At 40.7% G+C, this 23,636-nt stretch overlaps 1 protein-coding gene across 1 annotated transcript; it reads left to right on the top strand.

The window, feature by feature from the left end:
• Positions 1 to 4,683: 4,683 nt before the first annotated feature.
• Positions 4,684 to 22,660, top strand: LOC109483441 (fascin-2-like). The gene is made up of 5 exons (XM_019786471.1): positions 4,684 to 6,240; positions 19,565 to 19,742; positions 21,565 to 21,726; positions 21,999 to 22,126; positions 22,393 to 22,660. Exons 1-5 carry the CDS (start codon positions 5,421 to 5,423, stop codon positions 22,596 to 22,598), a joined length of 1,494 nt encoding a protein of 497 aa, XP_019642030.1. The 5' UTR covers positions 4,684 to 5,420; the 3' UTR covers positions 22,599 to 22,660.
• The last annotated feature ends 976 nt before the right edge of the window (positions 22,661 to 23,636 follow it).

Here is a 23,636-nt window from a genome sequence, read left to right as displayed (position 1 = left end):
TGATATCAATAAATAGAATGCTATATATGGAACCAAAAGTGTCCCGACATTGAACCTGAAACCCGTTACAAACAGACATGACACACACGGATATTCCTTTATCCAAAAGTCTACAGTCCTTCCTACCGGAAATACGAACCATCTGGCCGGAAACAGCTGGTCTCCGTCGTGGCTGTTCCGAGTTTACTTTGCAAGGTCCCGAAAGTTTCGTGTTACACGGAGTTTTAGTAAATGAGCTCACCAGACAACATCCTTAATCACCGCAAAGCCAACCTGTTGTAGGGACAAACCGTTAAATATATCAGGGATGTAGCATAACTTTGCTTAAAACATTTTATCTGCTACACATGTACAATTAATATTGTCGTTCAATTAAGTTCTTATATTGTCAGAAGGCCTTGTTAGAAAAAAGTAATGAGGAAAAACTACACACAGTTTGCTGCCTATTTTAAAATAGCAGTGCAGTACATAGTCTATACCAAGCTTGAAAAAAATGTACAAAATCTTTTGAGTGAAAAGTGTTCTTTCAAGAAAAATAGCCAGCCAAATGGGTTCAAAAGAGTGTTGCATTTTAATTTCTTTCCTCGGACAAGTAAAGCTAACTTCTATACTCGAATTCGTAAATTATATTTTCTACATGAATGCACGATTTTTGAGAAGAGTTAAAATCCTTATGAGTCACTATCAGTCAACAGTCATGCATTTAGTCAATGCTACAGCACATGCGTTGGCGGGAAAAGGGGAACTGAATTCACAATCACTTCAGGATCCTAGGAATGGTGTAGGATTTAATCATTTGCATAGATAGCATTTTAGCCTTGCATATATGGCATACTTCTTATCGTGTCAGGTCACAGGAGGAAACTCTGAGGTTGGAGACATGTTGTGCACGGATGTGAACACCCCTGACTAAACATGACTCACACGGTGTAAAATTGGCAACTTCAGAGATCGCCTGGTGACGTCATTCCCAGACGACAATTTTTCTGAGATCACCGGTCAGTGTTGGCAATGGATTTTTTTTCCTTCAAGCCTTATATGGGCAATGAAATACATCGTCTGATTGAAGGAAATGATGACAAAATGCAGCAGTATTGACAACTATTCAAATTAACATTTTACTACCGCCAAAAATATGTACATAACGTTAGATTTTTAGCGAGAATGCGATATACTATAGTGTATGATATAAGCTCTTTGCATAAGCATGATATTAAAACTTCAATGTAAAGACTGCAACTTATCTTATCCATAACCAAAGTAACGTTAAATGAATGTGTATCATGATATCATATAAAGCAAAAAGTGTTAGAAATTTGAAAAAGAAAGATCATAGAATGTTGAATAAACTATTTATCTTTATCTTATTTGGTTTCTTCTATCTTAGTACTGTAGATGGAAAGTGAATACTAAAGGCAGCAGTAATGGTTGTTGTGTGGACAGACTTTGGTGGATGACCTCATCTGACCCCTGGGTCTCTTCACTACGTGTAGTCAGGCTGTGGGTATTTGATGTTAGGCTCAAGTGATCTCACATGTCTCATCAGTGACCGCACTGACCACTTCCGGGCTGATGTCAGTCTATTAGCACCGAACAGAGCGGTTTTTATAGGACTTCATTATTTTGTAAGGTCAAAATCATCGTATTCTACTTAATAACTTGGTTCTAAATTTCTAATCGATTTTGTAGTGTTCTCGTACAAATGACGTTCATTTATCTATCTATCCATCCTTTCATTCATTCATCTATTCATGCATTAATTCATTCATTCAATCCATAATCCATTCATGTAAAATGCAGATTTCTCTCGCTTTCATCGTACATTTGAAGATACTGAAACTCTATTTTAATTCTTCAGTTGAATAACAATTTTGCGTCAAGTACCCATTTTATTGTTTAATATTTGAAAGAAAATGCGTTTAAAACATCCCATGAATGAATCCCAAGTATCGGGAGCATCAAATATACATCACTAGTAATTTAAAACACATTCGAGTAATGCCCCCCTCCCACACTTTCAATGTTTGAAGTCGACCTTATTTTGTGGCTTCCTTTACACAAGCCAAGTGCTTACGTGTGTCACGAACAGCAGACTACTTGTCTAACCTTACTACGCACACACAAACAGTACTCAATGAGTCAATGGCGGGTGGGTGTGTGGAGTGAAATACGCGTATTGTGAGGCGTGTAAAGAGTCTAAACTTGTCCGACTCTCTCCAAAACGCCGCTGTTTAAACATGAGGGTCGCGGCCTTTCCTGGCGTAGGTAGTGCGCCCCCTTCTAACGTACATTACCCGGATTACCGTATCCAGGTAACGTTTCCCTTTCGGCGCAACTTAAAAGAGAAAGGAGTAATCTGTCAAAAACGATTTAATGGAATAGAAACTGTTTTGGCTTAGATGTAAGGAGCGGGATAGGAAAATGATACTGTTATATTTCCAGCAATAAAATGCGTTAATGTAGTATGTGTAACGCGGTCTTTATTTAGGTGCAGGTGACTGAAATAAAAGGGAAATGTCACAAATATTTGGAAATCAAAAACGAAGCCATGTCACAGACTGTGGAGGAAGCTTTTGCACCCAATTGCAAGTAAAAAGCAAGACACCTTGTTCATGTTACTGACAGTGACCTTGAAAGGTCGTTACTTCCAAGTTTCTCTATTCAGGTTATCTACAGAATTGACCACGAACTAACAACGTTATCTAAAAGAATAGAAAGGAAAAAAGACATCCTTATCCAAATTGGGAACACAAAAGAAGAAAAGGATGCAAACATTAACATAGTTAAGGACGAGAAAGACAAAAGTGGTCAGTTCTTTATATGCTGTAGTTAGTTGACACCCCTCCCCTTTCTCGTATTTATGTTTTCATTGTCTTGTCTTCACATTATTATGAATTCACGTCGCTAAAATGTCCCAGATTGTACATTGCCAAATATCATCATCCCCCTTCAAACAATAATGTACAGTCCCCACAATGCAATCGGGATAAGGGGTTGGGGTATTATCCCTCCACAGTGCCTTTGGCAATAATTTAGTGGGAGGAGATATACTTGAGACGTTGATGTGTCTTTCGTCCTCCTACCCCTTTGAAAAGTACCTAATCCAAGCCCCAAGGGGTGTATCAAGGGCTATTCCATTAGGTGAACAGAGATTAGGCGGGTCAATATACTTTCCATACCCCCCCCCCCATTCACCTTCATCCATTCACTACGATTGCTTTTCATTTTTATGTGTTGCGCCATTATACTGATAGAAAGTCACCACCCCCCTTACGATTTCAAAATAGAAGGCTGGTAGTCACAATTTTGGGAGAAAAAAAATCTATGAATTAAATAGGACATTGGGAGATATTGGGAGATATTTTTGCCGTTTTATTTAAAGAACTAGCTTAACGAAAATATTTTGTGCTGATTTTAGTTGAGTATTGAAATATCTTGGCTGTGCCTTCTTCCCTCTGCCATGCATGACAGATGAAATTTAGCTGGACATTCCTAACTCGCGTACCGTAATTAACGTTAGAAATACCACATAATCACCGACTAATCTGGTCTTTGACAGCTGAAAGGCTGAAGGTAGCTGTCACGATAACATTTTCTTTCTTAAGTCTAACGTCTTGAAAGTGAGTAACAAAATGCATGAAATTAGTAATGTTGGAGGATCTTCATAAATGAACTTATCCTACGGACTATGGTGTTTCAAACAGAGAAAACTTTAAGGATGCAAAAAAAACCCAAAGGACATGATAATTTACATTACATGTGTGATATCAAACCACAGTCTCGTGCATTATCACTTCCGGCTCACGAAGTCTCGCGATAATAATCAGGACGTGCTTCCTGCGAGATTTGGTACACACAAGATAAGACCTCAACTTCCTTCGGATGTTGACAGAGGAAAAACGGCGGAACTTCGATCCAACCTGCCTCAACACACAGACGGAAACTCGTTAAAGAAACGATGACAAAACCAGAATAAAGTACTTTCTGATGATATTTTGTCTGGATCTACTCGCGGAAGAGGAAAGAGGAAAATTGTCGGGTTTTGAATTACTGTTCCTCCCCCCCCCCTTACCTCACACTCCGAAGTCAGCACTATCATAGTTGATAAGCATTAACAGCCATCGGGATAGTTTCAAATCATATCAGAAACACAAACAAAACTATCCCCTTAGCGGTTTAGTATGCCATATCATTTACAACAAAAATGCGCATACATTACAAAGTGCAGAATAATGTTGTACTGTATCTTTAGTACTTAAATCATCCAATTTCTTAAATTCATATTTTGTACGTTAATTCGCTTAGGAAAGATAACATTTTTGGTGAAGAAAATATTCAAGCAGATGTATACGTGGGGAAAATATGTTTGCGTCCGCATATGTCAGTCCTGCCACGCCAAGTAATCGTTGCCGATGGACGCAAATGGACGCTAGCGACTTCTGCTGCATACAAATGTCATGTATTTGCATTCATACATTTTGAGACCATCCCGGCTGGATGGTGAGAGAATATTACTCATGTTTTATGCGGCGAGACGATTACCTGCGCTAAAAATTCCTTACGCCTCATTGGTCACAATTAAGTGACGTAGATTGTATAATTCTTTGCAGAAAACCGTTTCTAAAAAGATGTCTCACGCAGGTGAATAATCTTTATTCGTGTGAATGTATCTGCGGATGGATACACGCCGTTTCCTCACGCCTGCATTCCTCCCTTATTATGAGAAGGATTACTCATTGTCGCCCGCAAAAATTTCCCTTTGTTTTCGGTATGCGCGAAAATATCGGAAGTTACAGTACCGTCCCGCGCTCTATTGTCAGTTTGTCAAAGCAAGGTCCATGCAGGCAGATAAGCGTGGGTTGGTGCTGTCTCTTGGAGGGTGAATTCAGAGCGTAGCGCCTTGCACTCGTTTGGTAAATAGCTCTTGTTCTGTGCTGGTAAGGAGAGAAACGGTGTATTGTGTGGTTGTGTAGAGGCCTAGGTAGGACTTGTTTCAGTGTTTGCACGCTCGATTCAGTATTAGGGGTGCTTCTATAGCCCGCAAGATCGGTTTCGCCAGAGTAGGGTTGGATTTCCTTCGCTCTTGTTGACGAATTCAGTGAGTGACGGATTGTGTTTAGGTACGTACGGGGGACGCTGGCCGGTGCTACATTTTTGCGCTGAAGTGTAATTCGGTGGGTGAGCGACTGTTTGACGTATCGATCGGTGAGCTCGCTGCGTGTGTTGTGCGCGGCGGATAAACCGTGTACAGGGAGAGGCTCTGTGACCCACAAGCAAACGCGTGTGGCGTGCGGCTGTGTAACCAACCGTTGGACTGTGAGCCCATCCGGCGGCGGCAGTGAAGAAAACGCCCTACACCCGGTCTCGTACTTAGTAGTAGTTCAGAGCGTTAGTCAGGTTGCAAGCGACGTACTGTAAACATGTCTACCAACGGGGTGAACGCCGATATCCTCAAGCTCTCTCTCGGCCTGATCAACTACAAGAACAAGTACCTGACCGCTGAGATCTTCGGCAACAAGGTCAACGTCACGGGCAACAGTCTGAAGAGAAAGCAAACCTGGATCATCGAGCAGGACCCCGAGGGGGAGTCGGTGTACCTTCGGTCTCACCTGGACCGCTTCCTGACGTCGGACCGCCACGGGAACGTGTCGTGTGACGCCGAGGAGCCGGGGAAGGAAGAGAAGTTCCTGATCGAGCCGTACGAGGATGGCCGCTGGGCGTTTCGGAGCATGGCGCACGGCCTGTACCTGAGCGGTAACGGCGAGAACATGCGCTGCTTCAGCAAGATGGTCGGCAAGGAGGAACTGTGGACCGTGCACCTCGCCATGCACCCCCAGGTCAACCTGAAAAACGTCAACCGCAAGCGGTACGCACGCTGGAGCGAGGAGGACGAAGAGCTTCGCGTCGACATGAACCACCCCTGGGGAGACGACGCCCTAATCACCTTAGAGTTCAGAAACGGAAAGTACGCCATCAAAACGTGCAACAATAAATATCTCCACCGCGACGGGCGTCTGGTGGACGATTCCAGCGATGACACCGACTTCACCCTGGAGTTTCGCTCGGGGAAGATCGCCCTGAAGGACCGCATGGGCAAGTACCTGACGGCGGTGGGGGGAACGGCCACGATGATGACACGCAACAACAAACCGGGGAAGGACGAACTCTTTGTCCTAGAGGACAGTCATCCTCAAGCGGTCTTCGTCGCCAACAACGGACGACTCGTCTCTGTTAGACAAGGTAAGATGAACTTGGCATTCCGCCATCTTTGTTGGCATCTCTTGTCACACACATCCATAGACCTTCCTTCCTTCCTATATAATAACCGATATCACACTGACACACTTTGCAAATATATTTTGTGGCTACGTGACTTTCTCATTGGTATGTCTGTAACATACTTTCACTCATTTTTGGGAAATTTTTCGGAATTTTTTCTTGCTTTGAATCGCGAACTTTAAAGCTCGCGGCGTTACAATAGGACCTGTTTATATGTCAATGGTGTCACAATAACTCACGCAGTCACAACGTTGTAAAAATAAAGCATGGACTTCGCTTGGGTAAAAAATGCACACGTAGAATTGTCATAGAATGCCATCGTTTTCCATAATGCAAGAACGGTCTCTAATTACGTTTTTATCAGTGCTGCCGCGGATTTTTTGTAATTCTCTGAGGTTTAACTGATAAATTTAGTGCAATTAGTGGTAGCGTTCTGTAATTGTAATAGTATCCTCATCTAGGGGGTGAAGAAGAAATACCTATGTCATCAATAGCGTTGGCGTCTGCTGCGCTTTCCTGATTATTGAGTCACGGTAGCGATTTTCCTGTATATATGAGGGAAGGATCTTTCAAAATGATGGAGCATGGGACCTGGTGGCTTTTAAGTGGGAGGGGGAGGGGGGCGATTAGGATTTGCAACGCTAATCTCCAAGCATATCTTTTGCTGACTGCTTTTGCATTGGCATGGATATATCCAAATGGCTGGCAAAAAAAGCTACTAGTACAAAAAGAAAAAAAAGTCAATCCCGATAAAACGCATAAAACACGTCAAAAACCCAAGGCCTAAACCTCTACTTTAAGCATATTGTCATGCTTCGGAATATTTCCTAGATAAGACGGGAGAGAGCACACAAAAGGAGAGAAAGTGCCTCGGTAGGATTAACCATGCATCATCTGATAAGAAAAATGGAAGCAACTCACTTTCATCGCCTAGGGCATGCGTGTGCATATGTCAATGTACTTCGCATGGGGGTGGGGGTGTCATTTGGGGACTCAAATGTTTTTATCTTACACTGGCATGCAGGGGTACACACATACATAAACAAACATACTAGTACGCGCATACACATACGTAAAGACATGTGCACACACATTCTCTCTCTCTCTCTCACGCACACACACACAAATGTACACACACACACACACACACACACACACACACACACACACACACACACACACACACACACACACACACACACACACACACACACACACACACACATGCACATACACATACACATACACACACGCACATACAAACAAACCGTGACACACATACGCATACACACACACATGGAAAAAAGACCAACCCCTGCCACAAATACACAAACGACTCTCCCCTTCTGCAAATCCAGGGCCACTTTCAGCTCTCTCCCTATTGTTTGCAGTATTCTGCTTGTAAAATTAAATTTGAATAATTCATAAGATTTTCCTTGACACCCTAATACCACCACAGCATAATTCCATACACCACCACTTTCATTACGATATCATAAATGGAAATTCCACACATTCCTACTCATTGCGTTGAGTATAATGCAATGCCCCCTCGAGTAGGCAAATAAAGGGCCTCAATACGTGACTAGGGGGAGGAGGCGATTTCCACTGAATAATAATTGAGTAGTAATCATATTTCGCGCCCCTGTTGTTCAGACAAAGCCATTCGTTGTTGGCGTCCTGGTTTGGAGGACCCTCACGGCGAATCTGTATGCCACAGGCCAACCTCTTTTCCCTTCTCATTCATCACTTCAATTTCAACGATTTTTCGCTTAGGTGACGTTTATAAAAAGGCACGCAAATAAGCCGAGCAAGGCATTGAAAGAAACCCAGCTGTTCAATGTCATTATAATCCAAAATAATCGCTCTCTGCAATTCTAGGACCACAAAAACTGTTATATATGTAAAACTTAAGCGTTATTTCCTAGAGGGTAGAACGCTGTTGATGGAACGCCCACGTAAACCCTGTCGATTAGGTTTGCCCTTCCTGCAAATGATGTCTAGTCGGGTGTTGGGTGGGATCATGGTTGTTTGCGCGCGCCCTATTCCAGGCACGTCCTAGACCACCGCATGTGGTTCAAGCTACATTGTATGTGTTGGATTCTTCAAGACATCTGTGAATAAACTTGAAATGGGGAGGATTTGGCTGAAATATCGTCCCACACTCACACAAAATAACGTTATCATTGGTTGTACACATAACTGTTATTTCTGTCACGATTTAGCTCAAAATGTCGTCTGAAAAATCCCTTTCCACACAGTCTGCGTTCTGTCAAAGAGCCTGGCCGCTTCCTGCCTTTAATTCCTCTCACAATTTGCTGCAAGGTTTGTGCAGATGTGACCGAAAAACCCGTGCGTGCCACATCAGAGAGATCAAGGCATTGCGGGACCACCTGTTCCAAATACACGTCTTAGCGTGCCCCCCTCCCACCCCTTCAGACGATAGAATAACACAGAACAAGTGCACCGCGTTGATTGATGATACACTAGACTGGCTAAGTAGGTTGCATGCATCACATGTCTCGTGGTTTGATAGCTCAGGGTCAACCTTTCATTATAGACCTTCTTGAGCAAAAAACTTTTACCATATTCAACTGGGGGGGGGGTGTTTTCAATATTCCTTGCCCGGCCCCCTCCCCACCTCGACAATGACTCCTTTTGGGTCAATAGTACAATACAAAGTCCATGTATCAGGTCTCGAGTTTTCCGTGCATATCGATTTTTGTGTAGCCTTTAAGGCCTTAATTGCTACATCGCTGTAAAAAAGTAGTTCTCATGAATTTCTTCCAAGTAAAAATAAAAACTGTATAATACATTATATAAACAATATCAAGACTACTTTATTAAAAAAAAACAGCAATTCTTTAGAAAAAAGGACAATTTGTTTCCTTTCAATTTTAGAAATGTCAGTTGTTCTAAACGTTTCTGCCGCCCCCCTCCCCACATCATCTGTTCACTTGAACTAGAATCCGCATGTACATGTACATGTAATAAATCCTATTTTACATTAGCAACACAATAAAGCCCAGTCGGCGGGCGTCCCGACGTCTGTGATTCAACGTTGCACCTCTAATACTATTAATCTTCCGTGACAGTTTGTCTGATGTACGCAGACTCAATTTGTCTTGCAAGGGCCACACCGAATCGATACTCCCATGTGCAAGAGTATGAAACATTGTATGACGTTTGCCTAAATTAGATCGAACATGCCCTTTTCTTTCCGAGTACATTATTTATTATACATTCATGTTTTGAAATAAAACTGTACCTTAGCGTTACAGGGCAGTCATAATGACGGTTTTCGCTGCCAATTCTAGCTATCTATTTGGTATGAATTAAGTGAAAACTGGGAATGAATGGTAATCGGTGCAGTACTGAGACTATCTGGTGAGGTGATCTCAGACGGAATATATTTACGCACGTTCGTTTTCGATTACGGTAACGGGTCATCAAGCATTGAAATGGTCCCGCAGGGGTCTCGTTCAAGCACAAAGGACTGGAGGCAACTGCGAATGCAGCATTTTCTCCAAAAAATGACAACGAAATAAATGCAGAGACTCCAATATGCTCTTCAATTATCATGTATCAAATATTTTCTCATAGATTTGTGAAAACCACACCCTCACAATAGATGAGCTAGAATTACTTTTCATTCACTCATACTATCAAGCGGTAAATGATCATATTCATGAAACCTCCATCCGACACCCTTACAGCTGGATTATATTAGGGACCAGCCAATATTGCCAATTTGTATCAAAAACAAAATCTGTTTGCATTACATGAGGTGGCAATTATTTCTAGATCTCTGCAAACTTCTGTCACTGAATATTTAACTTACTATTTTGATATTTAATTCAATGGGTAACATAAGCCGCCAAAATTAAACCTTTCAAAATATCACATGTATCAAAAAAGATTGACAGATCTTATGATGGAGAAAATATTGATATGACCTCCCGTGGTTTTGCAGATGGGGTTTTAGTGTATTCAAATCATGTTAGACTGTATTAGAAATCACGTATTATGCAGTGGCGCCTTTTCAGCCTGTTATTGTAAACCGCACAGACGTAATGCGTTTGTAATGTCCCCGGGGATTGGCTGGCCCATCGTGCTACATGCTGGCAAACTTACGGTCAACATATTCCACGGAGAAAAGACTCGTTTATTCGGAAGATGACTATCTATACAGTATCCAAATAATGTTTATATGCATGCTCGTATCTTCGAGGTTTGAATATTGCTTGTAAAACATAACTATATTTGCATAAAGATAATGGCCTTAATGCAAATAAGGATAGAAAAACCTTGTCTTCTTGAAGTAGAAGGGCCCAAAACTATGATATTGTTATAGCTATTTTATCCTATATGTTTATATCAATATTTGAGAAAAAATTGTAAAAAGGACTACTCATGTTTTTGCAGAAGTTTTGTCTATATAAAAATAATATTTTAACAGAAAACACAGTGTGCCTAGGTACGTATACAATTTAAAGTATATATATTGCCCCCCCCCTCCCCTCCGCTATTGGAGCCACTAAGAATGAGAAAGCCCGTAGGGAAATAGTTTGGATACTTCCCTTATCAGGAAAACTGTCTAAAGAATTAGTTCTTCAATATGTTTTGCCATGAAACATCAACAGTGACAAGCTAGTCGAACGACCTTTCCCGAGGCACGTTTTGTAATCTTCAGCTTGCATGCATTCGGGCGTGGTGTGTAAGCGAATATTCTGCTTTCTTCATCACCGAATAAACATTCAGTTTTCATCAGCAATAGTTAATTTTCATACGATCGAATGTTCTGCTTTGTTCAGTTTAAAGGTGCCTACGCCATGTATTTATATTGGATTGGAACAGCATTACAACATGCGGAATAACAAGTTGAAAAGAAAAAAATCGCTGTCTGTGGATTTTAGATTGTTTCATCACTCGTAATGTTAATATTACATGCTTCGTTCCTTCGTGCAAACAATTGTATCCTTTTAAACCAAACCAAAATAAACAGTGCTTAAAACGCTTCTTTGTAACGTCGCCAATTCACCACCACCCAACCGCATTGCATGACGGTTTCGTGACATGTCTATTATGTAGGTGAATATTGTGCTGAAGTCAGTGTGGCGGGCCTAAGTTTGCGTAAATTGTAAAAACATTTATTCAGATACGACTGAATTCGCAATTGAATGATCTTGATCGACGAAGCAAACCTAACAAATAAAACTAACTCTTTAATAAACATCCTGCCATATATTTATTTACTGAGAGGTAAGAAAGCTTAATTAGCGTGACCTATAACATTTTATTGTTGTCTAGTCCCTTCCGATATAACCAAATATGGGCAAATGCTGAGCCGTATGGCCCGTACTCAAATAAGATTCTTTCTTTACATTACTCGTAGGACCGTCCACTTTTATATTCAGACAAAGCATAATCCAAACAAATAGGGAGCAAAAAACAACAGAGATATAAAACTTTGTTACACTACAATGCAATTCACAAGAAATAGCGCTCATTTAAGGCAACGATGAGTCATTCTTAGAATCCTTTACTAATATTGCTTCTTATTGATACGTAATATTGTTATATGAATAGCTAACACGGCCTATTCTATGGCACTCTATATCGACGATATTCCTTTTGAAACTGTCTCAAGTGGAGAGTACCGTGCTTCTTAAGTAGGTACTTTCCGAAATTGTAAACTTTATTAGCCAATCCTACGTCATAAAACATAAGAAAGGGACCAAGAATTACAACGCTGAGGTGTGATTTTCACATAGATTTATCACTTTGAATTCTAAGGTTTTAGGAGGTCAAAAGTTGCCCTTAACTACATTAAGCGCCACACTGAGGGATTAGTACCTTTGGACTTGACAAAAGATGTTTGACCAATAAAAGTACACTTAAGAAGCAGGGCAGTGAATACACACTTGAACACGTTCGTGCGTTCTCTCTGTGTACAGTATATATGAGGGAGCCTTAAGCAAGCTACTTTCTCTGTTACTGATTAACTTGCAAGATCAAAGCTTATCAAAAATCAGTTTGAAATATTCTCATGCCACAAAGTTGGTTTAAATCGTCTATGGATGGAATAAGGGTGTTGTATAAAAGTAGTGTAAGTTGACACAAAGAGAATGGGTAATTCTGAACTAATTGATATGTTTGGTTACTAGTATTTATATGCGACATATTAAAAACCAGTACTAAAAACTGTTTTTGAAAGTTGATCTTCATGAAAATTAAAGCGACAAACGCCCAATCAAAGGCAGACAAGCTTGATTGAATTATCCCAAGGACGTTCTATCAAATATTGATGTGAGGAGAAACTCGTTTGGTAGTGGAAACCACGAGGAAAATTCCCCCGAAGGTATAAAAGAAATGCCAGTGCAAACGATCCGTATCTACAGTGCATTCCTGCCATGTGTAATATGTCTAAAAGTTAGAAATAATCTGCTGTTTCAAATTGTGACACATGGTTCCTTTTGATACACATTTGATTCGTGGATCAATAAAAATGATTAATACAAAACAAGAATGGAATACCAACAAGACTCAATATGATTTGAAAACGCGTTCCTTATGGTATTGTGGTTGACATGTATATATGCTTTAGCAAGGCTACTCTTTGCAAACTTTACAAAAACAAACAAGTTATTTACATAATTGGCAGTATATTTGGGTACTAAAGGCAGAAGATGCAGTACGCTTGGAAGCATGCATAAATGGATCAGCCGCAGCTTTAATACTGTCTAATCCGCGCCTGATACAATATAAACATAGCTGGGGGTCTTAACTATCACTTAGTGTAGCAGGAATCCATAACAGTACCGTGTTGGCATCACAGAGTGGGGGTTCATCTCGTCAGTTTTGAGGACTTCATGTCTTTTCCTGTCCCCCGATTCAAAGTAAACTCGAACCACTGTTGTGTGCAATAAACATTGCCATTCATGCGGAAACTGAGCCATGCTAGAAGGGCAATATATTTTACTTATCAAATAAAAATCGAACAAAAAAATCCTGTACGATCCAATAATACTGTCTGTGGTGTACAATTTTTTATTCAAAATGTATTTCATTATATATCTACTATCTAGAAGTACCGATTGACGGCTCCTACTAATCTGTAATCAGCTTTTTGAGAAGTTTGTAGGAACCCACGTGCACACCTGTCTATAGTTAGTAAGAAAGTTTATCAGTGACCACAGCCCACAATAGATACACAACCACGGTTGATTATACAGACTGTAACCGTTTTAACGTGTACTTAGCGAAAACTCAATAAACCACAGGGCCGATTGAAACCGGATTACTACACAAACAGTTGTACAGCAATCGTACAGGAAACGGTTCGAGGTTGTTTACGGAGTGTTTGAACAAGTGTTTTCTACAACTGGGGCGACCACAAAAAAGGGGGGAGAAGTGGGGACTTCCAGACAGAGTGCAAATTTAGATACTGACATGTTGCTTCAGCTGTGGAGCCTCAGTGTATAAAACAAATAGTCATAACAACTAATATAGTAAATATTATAATAATAAAGTAAGACGTACACCTCTCAGACTAAATAGAAAGTATGTCAAGTAGTTTAGATACAGGTATGTCTAATGTCTGACACATGACTCCCCCTGTAGGTATTAGGTACAGGTATTTGTATACATGTAGCCTTTCTAACCAGTGACCTGTTGTGTCTAGGTCAGGGTAGATCCCATTCCTCTCCTTCCACCGCCTTTTACCTCTCCAACCGAAGTCAGGCACCCATTTTACACATAAAGAAATTCGTAGTCCCTTTCCACCAAGGACACAGCCTCTGGCCAGGAATGCCAGGGATTGAATCCACAATCTTAAGCTTGATCTCGTGTCCACAAGACTAGCCACTCGGTCATTTGATGCCATATGACCAAAATGCCAAGTTCACAGATGCATTATTTTACTATCATGAAATCGTCGTTGTCACAGTTAGTTAAAGGCCTATCTAAGGTCAATTTGATATCTGTGGACTTTGTGCTTTCATTAGTGTACCCACGGAAGTAGAGTCAATATCAGGGAGCAACCAATAAATATCAGGGGCGTAGGGCAGTCCCTCTTTTGGATTATATATATCTTTAACTTTAATTTTTCTGTTTGTCAACCAAAAGTATTTATACTGTCTCCTTTTATTTTTATTTTCAATTTCATTTTCAAAGGTGCAGAGCTGGCCATCTTGCCATGTTAATTCGGACGACACCTAAAATGGCTCCTCCCCTATTTTATATCAAGTAAAATCTACGCCCCCTTTTCTGTTTTAAAGTAATTCGACAATTTAAATGTAATTAGGAAAAACCGACCACTCTGATATAAATATCAAACAGTACTTCATTCCTACATAAGTCAAAATTCTAAGACGATGGCGTTTATTCAGACAGTATAGTACAAAATTGCCCATAAAGTGGCCCTGTGTATTATTGCATAATATCTAACGTAATCAGTATTTACCAGCCTTATAGGTTGCTGATTACAATGCGATTTCTTTCCCCTCTTTCTTTGTGGGAGGTGGACTTCAGAAATACAAACACAGGCTGTTTGAACAGCGTCGTTCGGATGATAAGACCCGGTGAAAGATGTGTACTGTTCGCGCGGGCGGCTCGAGCTGGCCGACTGGTTATGAACAAGTCAGCAGGTTGAAACAAAGTCCGATCGAAGACACGTGAGAAAGCCAAACAGAAAGGTTTAAATACAACGTCCGTTCTTGGTACCGTTTATCGATGTATGACAGGAGTGAGTGAGTGAGAGAGAGAGAGAGACAGAGAGAGAGAGAATGGGATAGAGAGACAGAGAAGGGAGGACATACAGAAAGACTGAGGGAGAGAGATCGCGTATTTTAATGTGGCCAAGCTTGACCAGTAAGGCCCCCCCCCTCCACACACACACCTTTTTATACGAACCTCGTGCCCAGATCACGTTAATAGAAAACTGGTAACGTGGGGACGAGACTGACTATACAGCTTCACCTGCGTTACCAAATATGGTTATAGCATTCCTGAGGAGAACGCCATGAAATTATTAGCTTAACTTATTGATTTTCTGAACGCAGATATTTCTGACTTGTAGACGGATCTGACCATCAGACATCTGTAATAATATGTTTTTGACGCGCTAAACACCTAGTTTCTTCTTGAGCCTAACTCGTTCTCACGTTGCCATAGCAACGGCAGACCATAATCTGGCGATGGTCGCAGCTAATGAATTATTAATGAGACACTTATCGAGCAGGTATGGACTTTCCTGATAAGAGTACTTAATCTGTTCGTAATGAAAGATAAGTGTCCATAATTCATTACAGGTATATATCTCTAGTCTACACTGTTAAATTTCTGAGTATACGGCTCAAATTCTTGCATGTAAAATTATGATTTGTTTATTTATTTGCAAACTCGTACCCAAGGTGACACGTATGTAAAATACATACCAAAATGTCTATGAATGTCTATGGATGTCTACGTATATTATTGATGGGTTTTCCCTCTTTTTTGGAGGCAGTGAATTTTTTTATCATAAGGGTCCCTTTTTTTATTATAAGGGTCCAATCACACTCATCGTACGATCAATAGGTCTATGACAAAAAATTGAAAGAATTTCGGGGAAAGTCGTGGACGTGTCGTATTAAATCCTGCTGTCTTAAAACAGAATGGTTTTTGTAGACCCATTACATGTCGGTCAGTGCCATAGCCGTACTGAAAGTCCTACCCCCCCCCACCCCCATAAAAATCGTAAGAGAAACGTGACCTTACTTTAAACACATGACCTCAGATATGAAGAAAGATTGTTATGTGTGCATTTTGTGTTATCTGTGCATTTTGTGTTATCTGTGTGCATTTTGTGTGTTCTGAAGGACAAATATCTAATTTCTGCCATAATTACAAACGGTAAAATACATACTTAACGTGGCTACTGGAGATTCCAAGATCGTAATCTTAACGACGCGTGTTTTACATGGCTTCTCAAGGAGCCAAGATTCTTATCTCCCCTAGACCCAGTCCTTCGAGACTTAATAAACCGGAGTCTGAATGTTTCGGGTAATATTTCTTAGTTCAGGATCTAGGCCGACTTATTCCAAAGACGGTAAATTTGCGAGGTCGTCGGAAGCAATTTTCTGCGGCTAGAGGATTTTTAGTAGTAGTAGTAGTAATAGTAGTAGTAGTAGTAGTAGTAGTAGTAGTAGTAGTAGTAGTAGTAGTAGTAGTAATGGTAGTACAAATGTAGTAGTAGTAGTAGTAGTAGTAGTAGTAGTAGTAGTAGTTGTTGTTGTTGTTGTAGTATTTTTAATGTAAATGTTAATACAGCAACATGGCCCACAGCCTCAAAAGTTTGCCCTCGCCCTATCTAGTCACTGTGCCATGTTTCTCATACGCCTACAGTCACCTTATTCGTGTCAACGTTTTTTTGTCAGCTTTTAATAGGATTTCTCCAATTTCCGCTGCGTGTTGTCATAACGAATTTCCGACCGACGCGACAGAAACTTAATTGAATCTCGCTAAGTAATGTGCGACCCAACTGTCCCTGGGTACGTGATGATCCTGTTAACATTCGGCTCTTCCATCCAGAGGTCATCCCTGATTTAATTAAGGAGTTTTAAAGGTCCATTTTAAAGTTCCGTAATTTGATATATGAGAACGTACTGTGATGGATGGTAATGGCTCAGAAAAAAATTGAAAGAAAAACAAACTTTTTTGTTGACGTGAGACAAAATTTGTCGAGATGTTGCTACCCTTTCAATACAGTGATTTTCAGTGATATTGTTTCACGATTTTATGAAAAGTTACAAACCAGGAATAAGAAGCAACCCGTTGTTATCCTCAAAGTATTGTTTACACATTATGGTTATATACGTTTTCATACTTGGTTGGTTGAAAAAAATCGGGGCTAAAAATAAAATCGTTCGGTGAAAGCTGGGCGTTCCCAGCTTCTGATAACCTTTGACCTCCAGTGGCCTGGTACCTGTTTCATGTCGCCGAACGATCGATGGACTGTGTTACTCACAACCCATCACCAATCGATTTCACATAATATCCATCCGTGTATACGTATATGGACTCTGCACTTTATCAGAAATAATGGTGAATCGTGGTTTAAATACGTATAAACCAGGCAGATTATATTGTATAACAATTGTATTTTGATAAACATGAAAATAACCCATCCCATACAGATACGTATTTTTAACAATTTACTAAAGCTTTGACACAATTTGTAGATCCCGACACCAAGGATTTTCGAATAGCACAGCACAGTGACTGTCCGAATGAATTCTGTAGATATTGTACCGTCTACAGAAACATAATTCTTATTATTGCATCATCATCTTCATCTATCTATCTATTTTATCTTTATGATGAACAGAGTATTGTATTGCACTGTCATCCTTACAAATCGATTTTCCTTTATGAATATTGACAGTGAATTGTTACCAATAACCGTCCAGTTCCCCAGCACACAAACTCCCGGTGATATACAGATACTGCCGACCCCGCCAGCCTCGGTGTCACGCCCTGTTTGTGTTCCCCAAACAACGTCTATACCGTTGCCATGGCGACGCCGATTGTTCCCGCCTGTCGTCTGCGAATACGAGGGCCGTGGTGTTGACTCAGCCCTGAAGTCGGAACAGAGTTCAACGTGATGACTAATTTGTAAAGACAGTAAAAAAATGCAGAGAGTGTATTTGCACACACCATATTGCAACCGTGATCTGTATAAAGAAAACATTAAATTAAACGCAACTAAGTTGCTTTCTAAAAATGATACATGAATGAAATGAAATGTATACTAAATGTCTTGATTTTTAATCTTTTTTGGCTTTGTATTCAATGCCCTTTTGTTGGGTTCCTTGATATATTATCTTACACAGAGCAAGGAGGTTAAAATTCCTTGCACAGAGTGTACAAGATCAGGCAGCTTCAAATTGACTAGATACAGTCCTTTTCTTGCGTCTTCCCGCTAGCATACCACACTATTTTGTTGTGAATTTAACAAGGAAGGAATAACAGGTTTCCATAGAATCCAAAAAATCGTCCAGACATTGCTCATGAATTATCAAAGCTGATTAGCCACAAAATCCTAAAGTCGTTTCACAATCTGCCTGCACTCACGGACATTGTCACGTTCTCGTTGCGCAATCGTTCAATGGACCATTGTTCCTATTGTTCGAACACACAATGGTGCGAAGGGCACACAATGAACCAGGCCCAAATCATGCCCATTGTCATAGAATGGCAACGAACTGCGTACATAGACATTGTACATGGAAATGAGGTTTTGAACGAAATTGTTCATGAATCTATTTCAAATGGTTGACTGAACATGTCCTATACTACCGTACTGTGCCCAACATACAATCATAAGTTATAATGATTGAAATACTGTTTATTTCTTGAATTTTCTAAAACCCTAATTGCCACCATTTCTTGCCGCCATTGTTACATGATTGTAATAAGTAATATTTCTTAAGATACTCTCAGTATACGTAGTGCAACCAAGGAGGTTGATGCAACCAAAGAATTTGAGATTTTGTAGAATTAGCTGTCAGCATCCCCGAATCACGAAGCATGCCGGTCTTGTACACAGGCCTTGGCAATGACCTCATATGACCCCGCTACCGTCTCACAACAAAGCAGAGTCGAGCTTAACTCATACTGTAACTCACCTTATTTTCGCAACTGCATAAACTGAATACGGCTAGGAACAGCCTAGAAACAAAGTTGGCGACATATTCGTATCAAAATAAGACTGCAAGTTTCTGCGATTTCCACTACAGTTTTGAAACGTTTGGCTACTGGCTTTAACATTGCCTTTGAACTTGAGACCACAGCACCGTTCCTTAAGACTGGTTTCTTTTTCACAAGCACCCCGGGTAGCATTGGAACAATCGCCTTTCTGTTAGTAATCCTCTTGGCAGTGGCCGTGGCATGTTCTCCAGGTGGGAGGTCGCCAAATCATGTTTCTTCACACTTTCGTCATCCATCCGTTCCATCCTCCCTTCTCCCATTCATTTTTTCATGTTTTATCTTATCTGTCTTTTTTTCTGTTCGTCTTGAATCATTTTCTTACAAAAGTATATTTCAATTAGCCTCTACCAGGCTTCGAGAGGCGGCTGCAAGCGTCTAACTGTTATCTCCAGCCGTATTTCCTATAATACATCATTTTATGCAGGGCAAATTTCATGGACTGGAAACGTTGCATTTGGAGATCTATTTAGAAAACAAATTTTCATATGTGACCTGGCGTTAATCTTTTTTTCTTCTTGTTTTGTTTCTGCTTCAGGAGTGGACGTTGCAGCCAACCAGGACTTTGATGAGGAGAGAGGGGAGAGCGACCTGGAAACGTTTCAGATGGAGATTGACAAGGAGTCGGGCAAGTGGTCCGTCCGCACCAACAACGACAAGTTCTGGACGCTAAAAACTGGCGGGAACTCCGGTATCCAGGCAACGGGGTCACAGAGGTACGCAGACTGAAGGCTAACGTTTGGGAGAGTTTGTCTGTTAACGTTGGTCTTCAAGATAAGGCCACGTTGATTTCATTATATGGATGACATCCGCGCGCGCATGAATTTTCGGCCGTTTCCAAAAAAAAAGTTTTCAACCATACTGTAAATCGTACAAAACAGTTGCAAAATGAGCAAATATATACCGTAAGTTGCAAAAAGAATATTTAAAACGATAACAATGTCGTAGAATGCCAAAATCAAACAAAAAGACGAAGATATAAAGAAATGAATTTGAAGAGTAGATTATTCGCCATACCATACTCTGCGTCATTTGTTCAAACTTCATGACCACGTAGATTTCATCATGAAAGCAACCTTTTTTTTTGCAAAACTTTTTTTTATTCGCACGCGCGCATCAGTTTTGGAGTTCCCAGAGGATGTCATCCATATAATCAAATCAACATGGCCTAATTCAAAGAATGGCTGGATGCATATGCATATGGATTGGTTTCATATTTAGTGTGTGTTGGTAGGTTGTGACAGAAACTACACATTTAATCAATTTTATCCCCCCTGGCAGCATTCCACGATACTGAAGAAGAATATCTTGTGCTCTTGGCATTTTGTTCGTGGTTCAGGCCCCTGGCAGCTTGTTACGCATGAAACGTTTCTTTTTTTCCCCTATAATTACTAGCTAGTTCATTTGGTGAAGAGGATTATCGCTTTAGAGACATCTTTGAATAGCACGTATCACCAAGGCCCCATAACCACATACTGTGCTATTCTATAAAGACATGTATATGTCCCAGGTGTTATCGGCTTGTGGGGTCCTGACTGTGAGAAAGGTGCCCAGATATTTCGCTCCGCTTTGCTTGGTAACAGAAGCTCCCAACCATAATCATATAAGCCGTAGAAAAATGTATTCGTCACGGAATTTTTCGTATCGCTACTTTATTTCCGCCTCGTTTCTTCAAGCTTCCACCTGTTACCTTTTCTGCATTTGAACGGCAATTGAGAGGTACATTCGGTAAGCAACAAATCAACCTAAATTGCTGGTACATTTCAATTAGACCCTACCCTAAATTTAAAAACTAGTTAAGCGACCGGACTTTGCTTTTGTGCTCTTTTTTTGTCCAAGCAAGGAGGTTAAAAATATTTTCAACCTCAATGATTGAACTTATTTGCAAAAGGGACAGGTCGCGCATTGTGTGCAAAAAGGAATTCATCACAAGCCTTTACCTCACAATTGAGTTTTCTTACAAAATGGCTGATTACAATACTTCCTCTGTTGTGGGTGACCCACGACCGAGAAAAACTGGTCGTGAGAGAAAAAGAAGCACGTCGAGCTATTATGAGATCTTCCACGGCCCAGGTGGTGTGGGAACGTGCTTAAGAAGTGGCACAGGTGTTTTTACGGGTCACTTCATTTTCGTTTCTTTTCACACGGTCTTAAATTGTACAATCGCGTTATTGGGTTGACAGGTTGGAAAATTTGATGCGATTCGGTAATTACATGTACATGCCTAGGCAGGGCCCCCTCCCACGTTTTGCACAGCGTTGAAAGAAATGTACTTTTTGTTAGGAGAATTATTTACTTTCTGAAAATAGTCAACTGAGTGCAGAACGTGATGGAATTCCATTACAATACTAGTAGTCAACACGTACGAAGAGTTACCTCAACGAATTTTGAATCAGCATTTTTTTCAGACTAGTTTTTGGTTCTCTTGTCCGAAGTCGGTACCGTCCCTCGCCCCGGTTTCAATGAAGGATGGCGGGTCCTAATTAACTTCCATACTTCTCTAATTGTGGTTGCTTGTGTTTTGTTTTGTTGCTACAGTGCTTCCCCCGACGCGCAGTTTGAAATCCACTGGTTGGGACGACAGATCGCCTTCCAGGCGAGCAACGGACGTTTCGTAGCGACGAAGCTGAACGGGCAGCTAGCGGCCACCGCCGACGACATCTCCGACGCCTGCAAGTTCACGTTCAAACTCGTCAACAGGTACTACTAAGCCCGGCAAATAAGTGACATTCAGTTTCTAGGTCGGGAACAGAGCAATAGTGTTTAAAGTGGAAGTGGATTTAAAGGCTGAAATTTAATAACCATACTGAGGATCTAGCTATCCAAAAATAGCAATTATCAATATCATGTTTAATTGTATGTAAAAAGTTATGATTTGTCACATAGCCCTTGCTTCTAATTCTATTGCTATTGTCAATCAGGACTCCTGATCTGTTGTTTATTAACTTGTTTGTTTGTTTGTTTGTTTACAGACCACTGCTGGTACTGAGAGGACCACACGGGTTTGTGGCGGTTGGGAAGGGAGACAGACTGGAGTGCCACCATGCAGATTACGGCATCTTCGAAATGATCAACAACGATGGAGCTTACCAGCTGAAAGGTACACTTCAGTCGCTATTTCGTCCTATGGAATACCCAACAAATGTCACATTTGTCTATTAATCTTTGAGCTAACACCATCAGTTTTAACTACATTGTATCTTTTGATAAGAGACCTGCTAGAGCGTGTAGCTTTAGCAAGATGGCCGGCCCATGACGAAACAAATAACACAGCGGTGGCACAAGGACAAAACAGTTGAAAACACTAACTTATGTATCAGTTGGTAACTTAAGGAAGACTAAATATGTTATATACCCTTCCCACAGGTCAAGACGGAAAGTTCTGGAAGATGGAAGGCGAGAACAACGTAGCGATGTCGACGGAGGGCGGTACAGACTTCCTGATCGAGCTCCGCGAGCACAGCAAGTTCTGCATCCGGGCACCGAACGACAAGTACCTGCGAGGGGAGCAGAACGGCCAGTTCCGGGCCACCGGCACAGAAGTCAACAAAGAAACACTGTGGGAATATTAGAGAACAGGCACCATGATAGGATAGCTGGAAAACTTTGATATAAGGCACGCAGCTTGTAGTTGGAAAAAATGGACAGAATTTGGTGCAGCATGACCGAGAGGGCCTAGCAGTATGGTCTCCAAACTTACACAGTCATTATCATTGCACTTTTTATCACGTATTGCACCAAGTTTTGTTCATTTTGTCACGAATTTAGATCAACGTATTCATCTACTGATACGATGCCAATTGAGAAAAGATTCAGAATCGTCTGTTTGTGAAACGACATCTTGTTTTTTAAGATGTGCAGACGACAGCTCGTCGTTTTCGTGATTCCCGCGGCCATGTTGCCGTTTTACTCTTCTCAAGAAATATCGAATCGGTGGTGCGGAATGTTAGACTACATGTATGAGGATGCAACTCACCTTAGCTACATAGCTAGCTTACATTTAACTGTAATTAAGAGAAAATCGTTCACTCATGACACCTACGTAAGAAATGATAGATAAATCATGTTGTGCTCAGTTTTGTAATTTGCCTTCAAACAGACTGCATTGCATAGCGTGTCTAGCTTATAGTCACCTTTGTTTTAAAAGCACGTACATTGTCAGTGATATTCCATTGTGACAGAAGGATGTCAAAACGTTCTAAACCGCGTTGAAAAGAAAACCTGTATATTGATTCTTTTTACTATTTTACCACCTTTTTGCACGTATGCGTCACAAATCAATTTTCAAGTTTAAAAGACTTGTCATCGATGATGCCACTATAATCAGATTCTGCGTTTTGAAGATGTACTTTGCAAGATGTACTTTTGAGTATACATCAATAGGCTCCTGTAATCTAATTGTATCCGCTAGGCGCCGCTTGAGTACATACGATAGACACGGCTCTGATGGTCGACATGGAATGGCGTATGGTAATTTAATGTACACCACTTGTGTTGAATGATTATTGTTAGGATGAATGTTGTGTGAATGTTTGGTTATGAATAGTTATACATGATAGATATTTTAGTCGGAGACCAAACACAGTTGTGTCAGTGATATTGTGATTATA

Source organism: Branchiostoma belcheri, unplaced genomic scaffold (assembly GCF_001625305.1).
Source record: "Branchiostoma belcheri isolate BF01 breed outbred unplaced genomic scaffold, Haploidv18h27 scaffold64, whole genome shotgun sequence".
NCBI classification, from domain to species: Eukaryota; Metazoa; Chordata; class Leptocardii; order Amphioxiformes; family Branchiostomatidae; genus Branchiostoma; species Branchiostoma belcheri.
Note: the sequence above shows the minus strand (reverse complement) of the source record. Positions and strands in the feature narration are given on the sequence as shown.

Bases quoted from the DNA above. Each gene is read 5' to 3' on its own strand.
- LOC109483441 (XM_019786471.1), top strand. From the start codon at position 5,421: ATGTCTACCAACGGGGTGAACGCCGATATCCTCAAGCTCTCTCTCGGC. The intron at 19,743-21,564 runs GTACGCAGACTG...TTGTTGCTACAG, and splicing joins CAGGCAACGGGGTCACAGAG to TGCTTCCCCCGACGCGCAGT. The intron at 21,727-21,998 runs GTACTACTAAGC...GTTTGTTTACAG, and splicing joins ACGTTCAAACTCGTCAACAG to ACCACTGCTGGTACTGAGAG.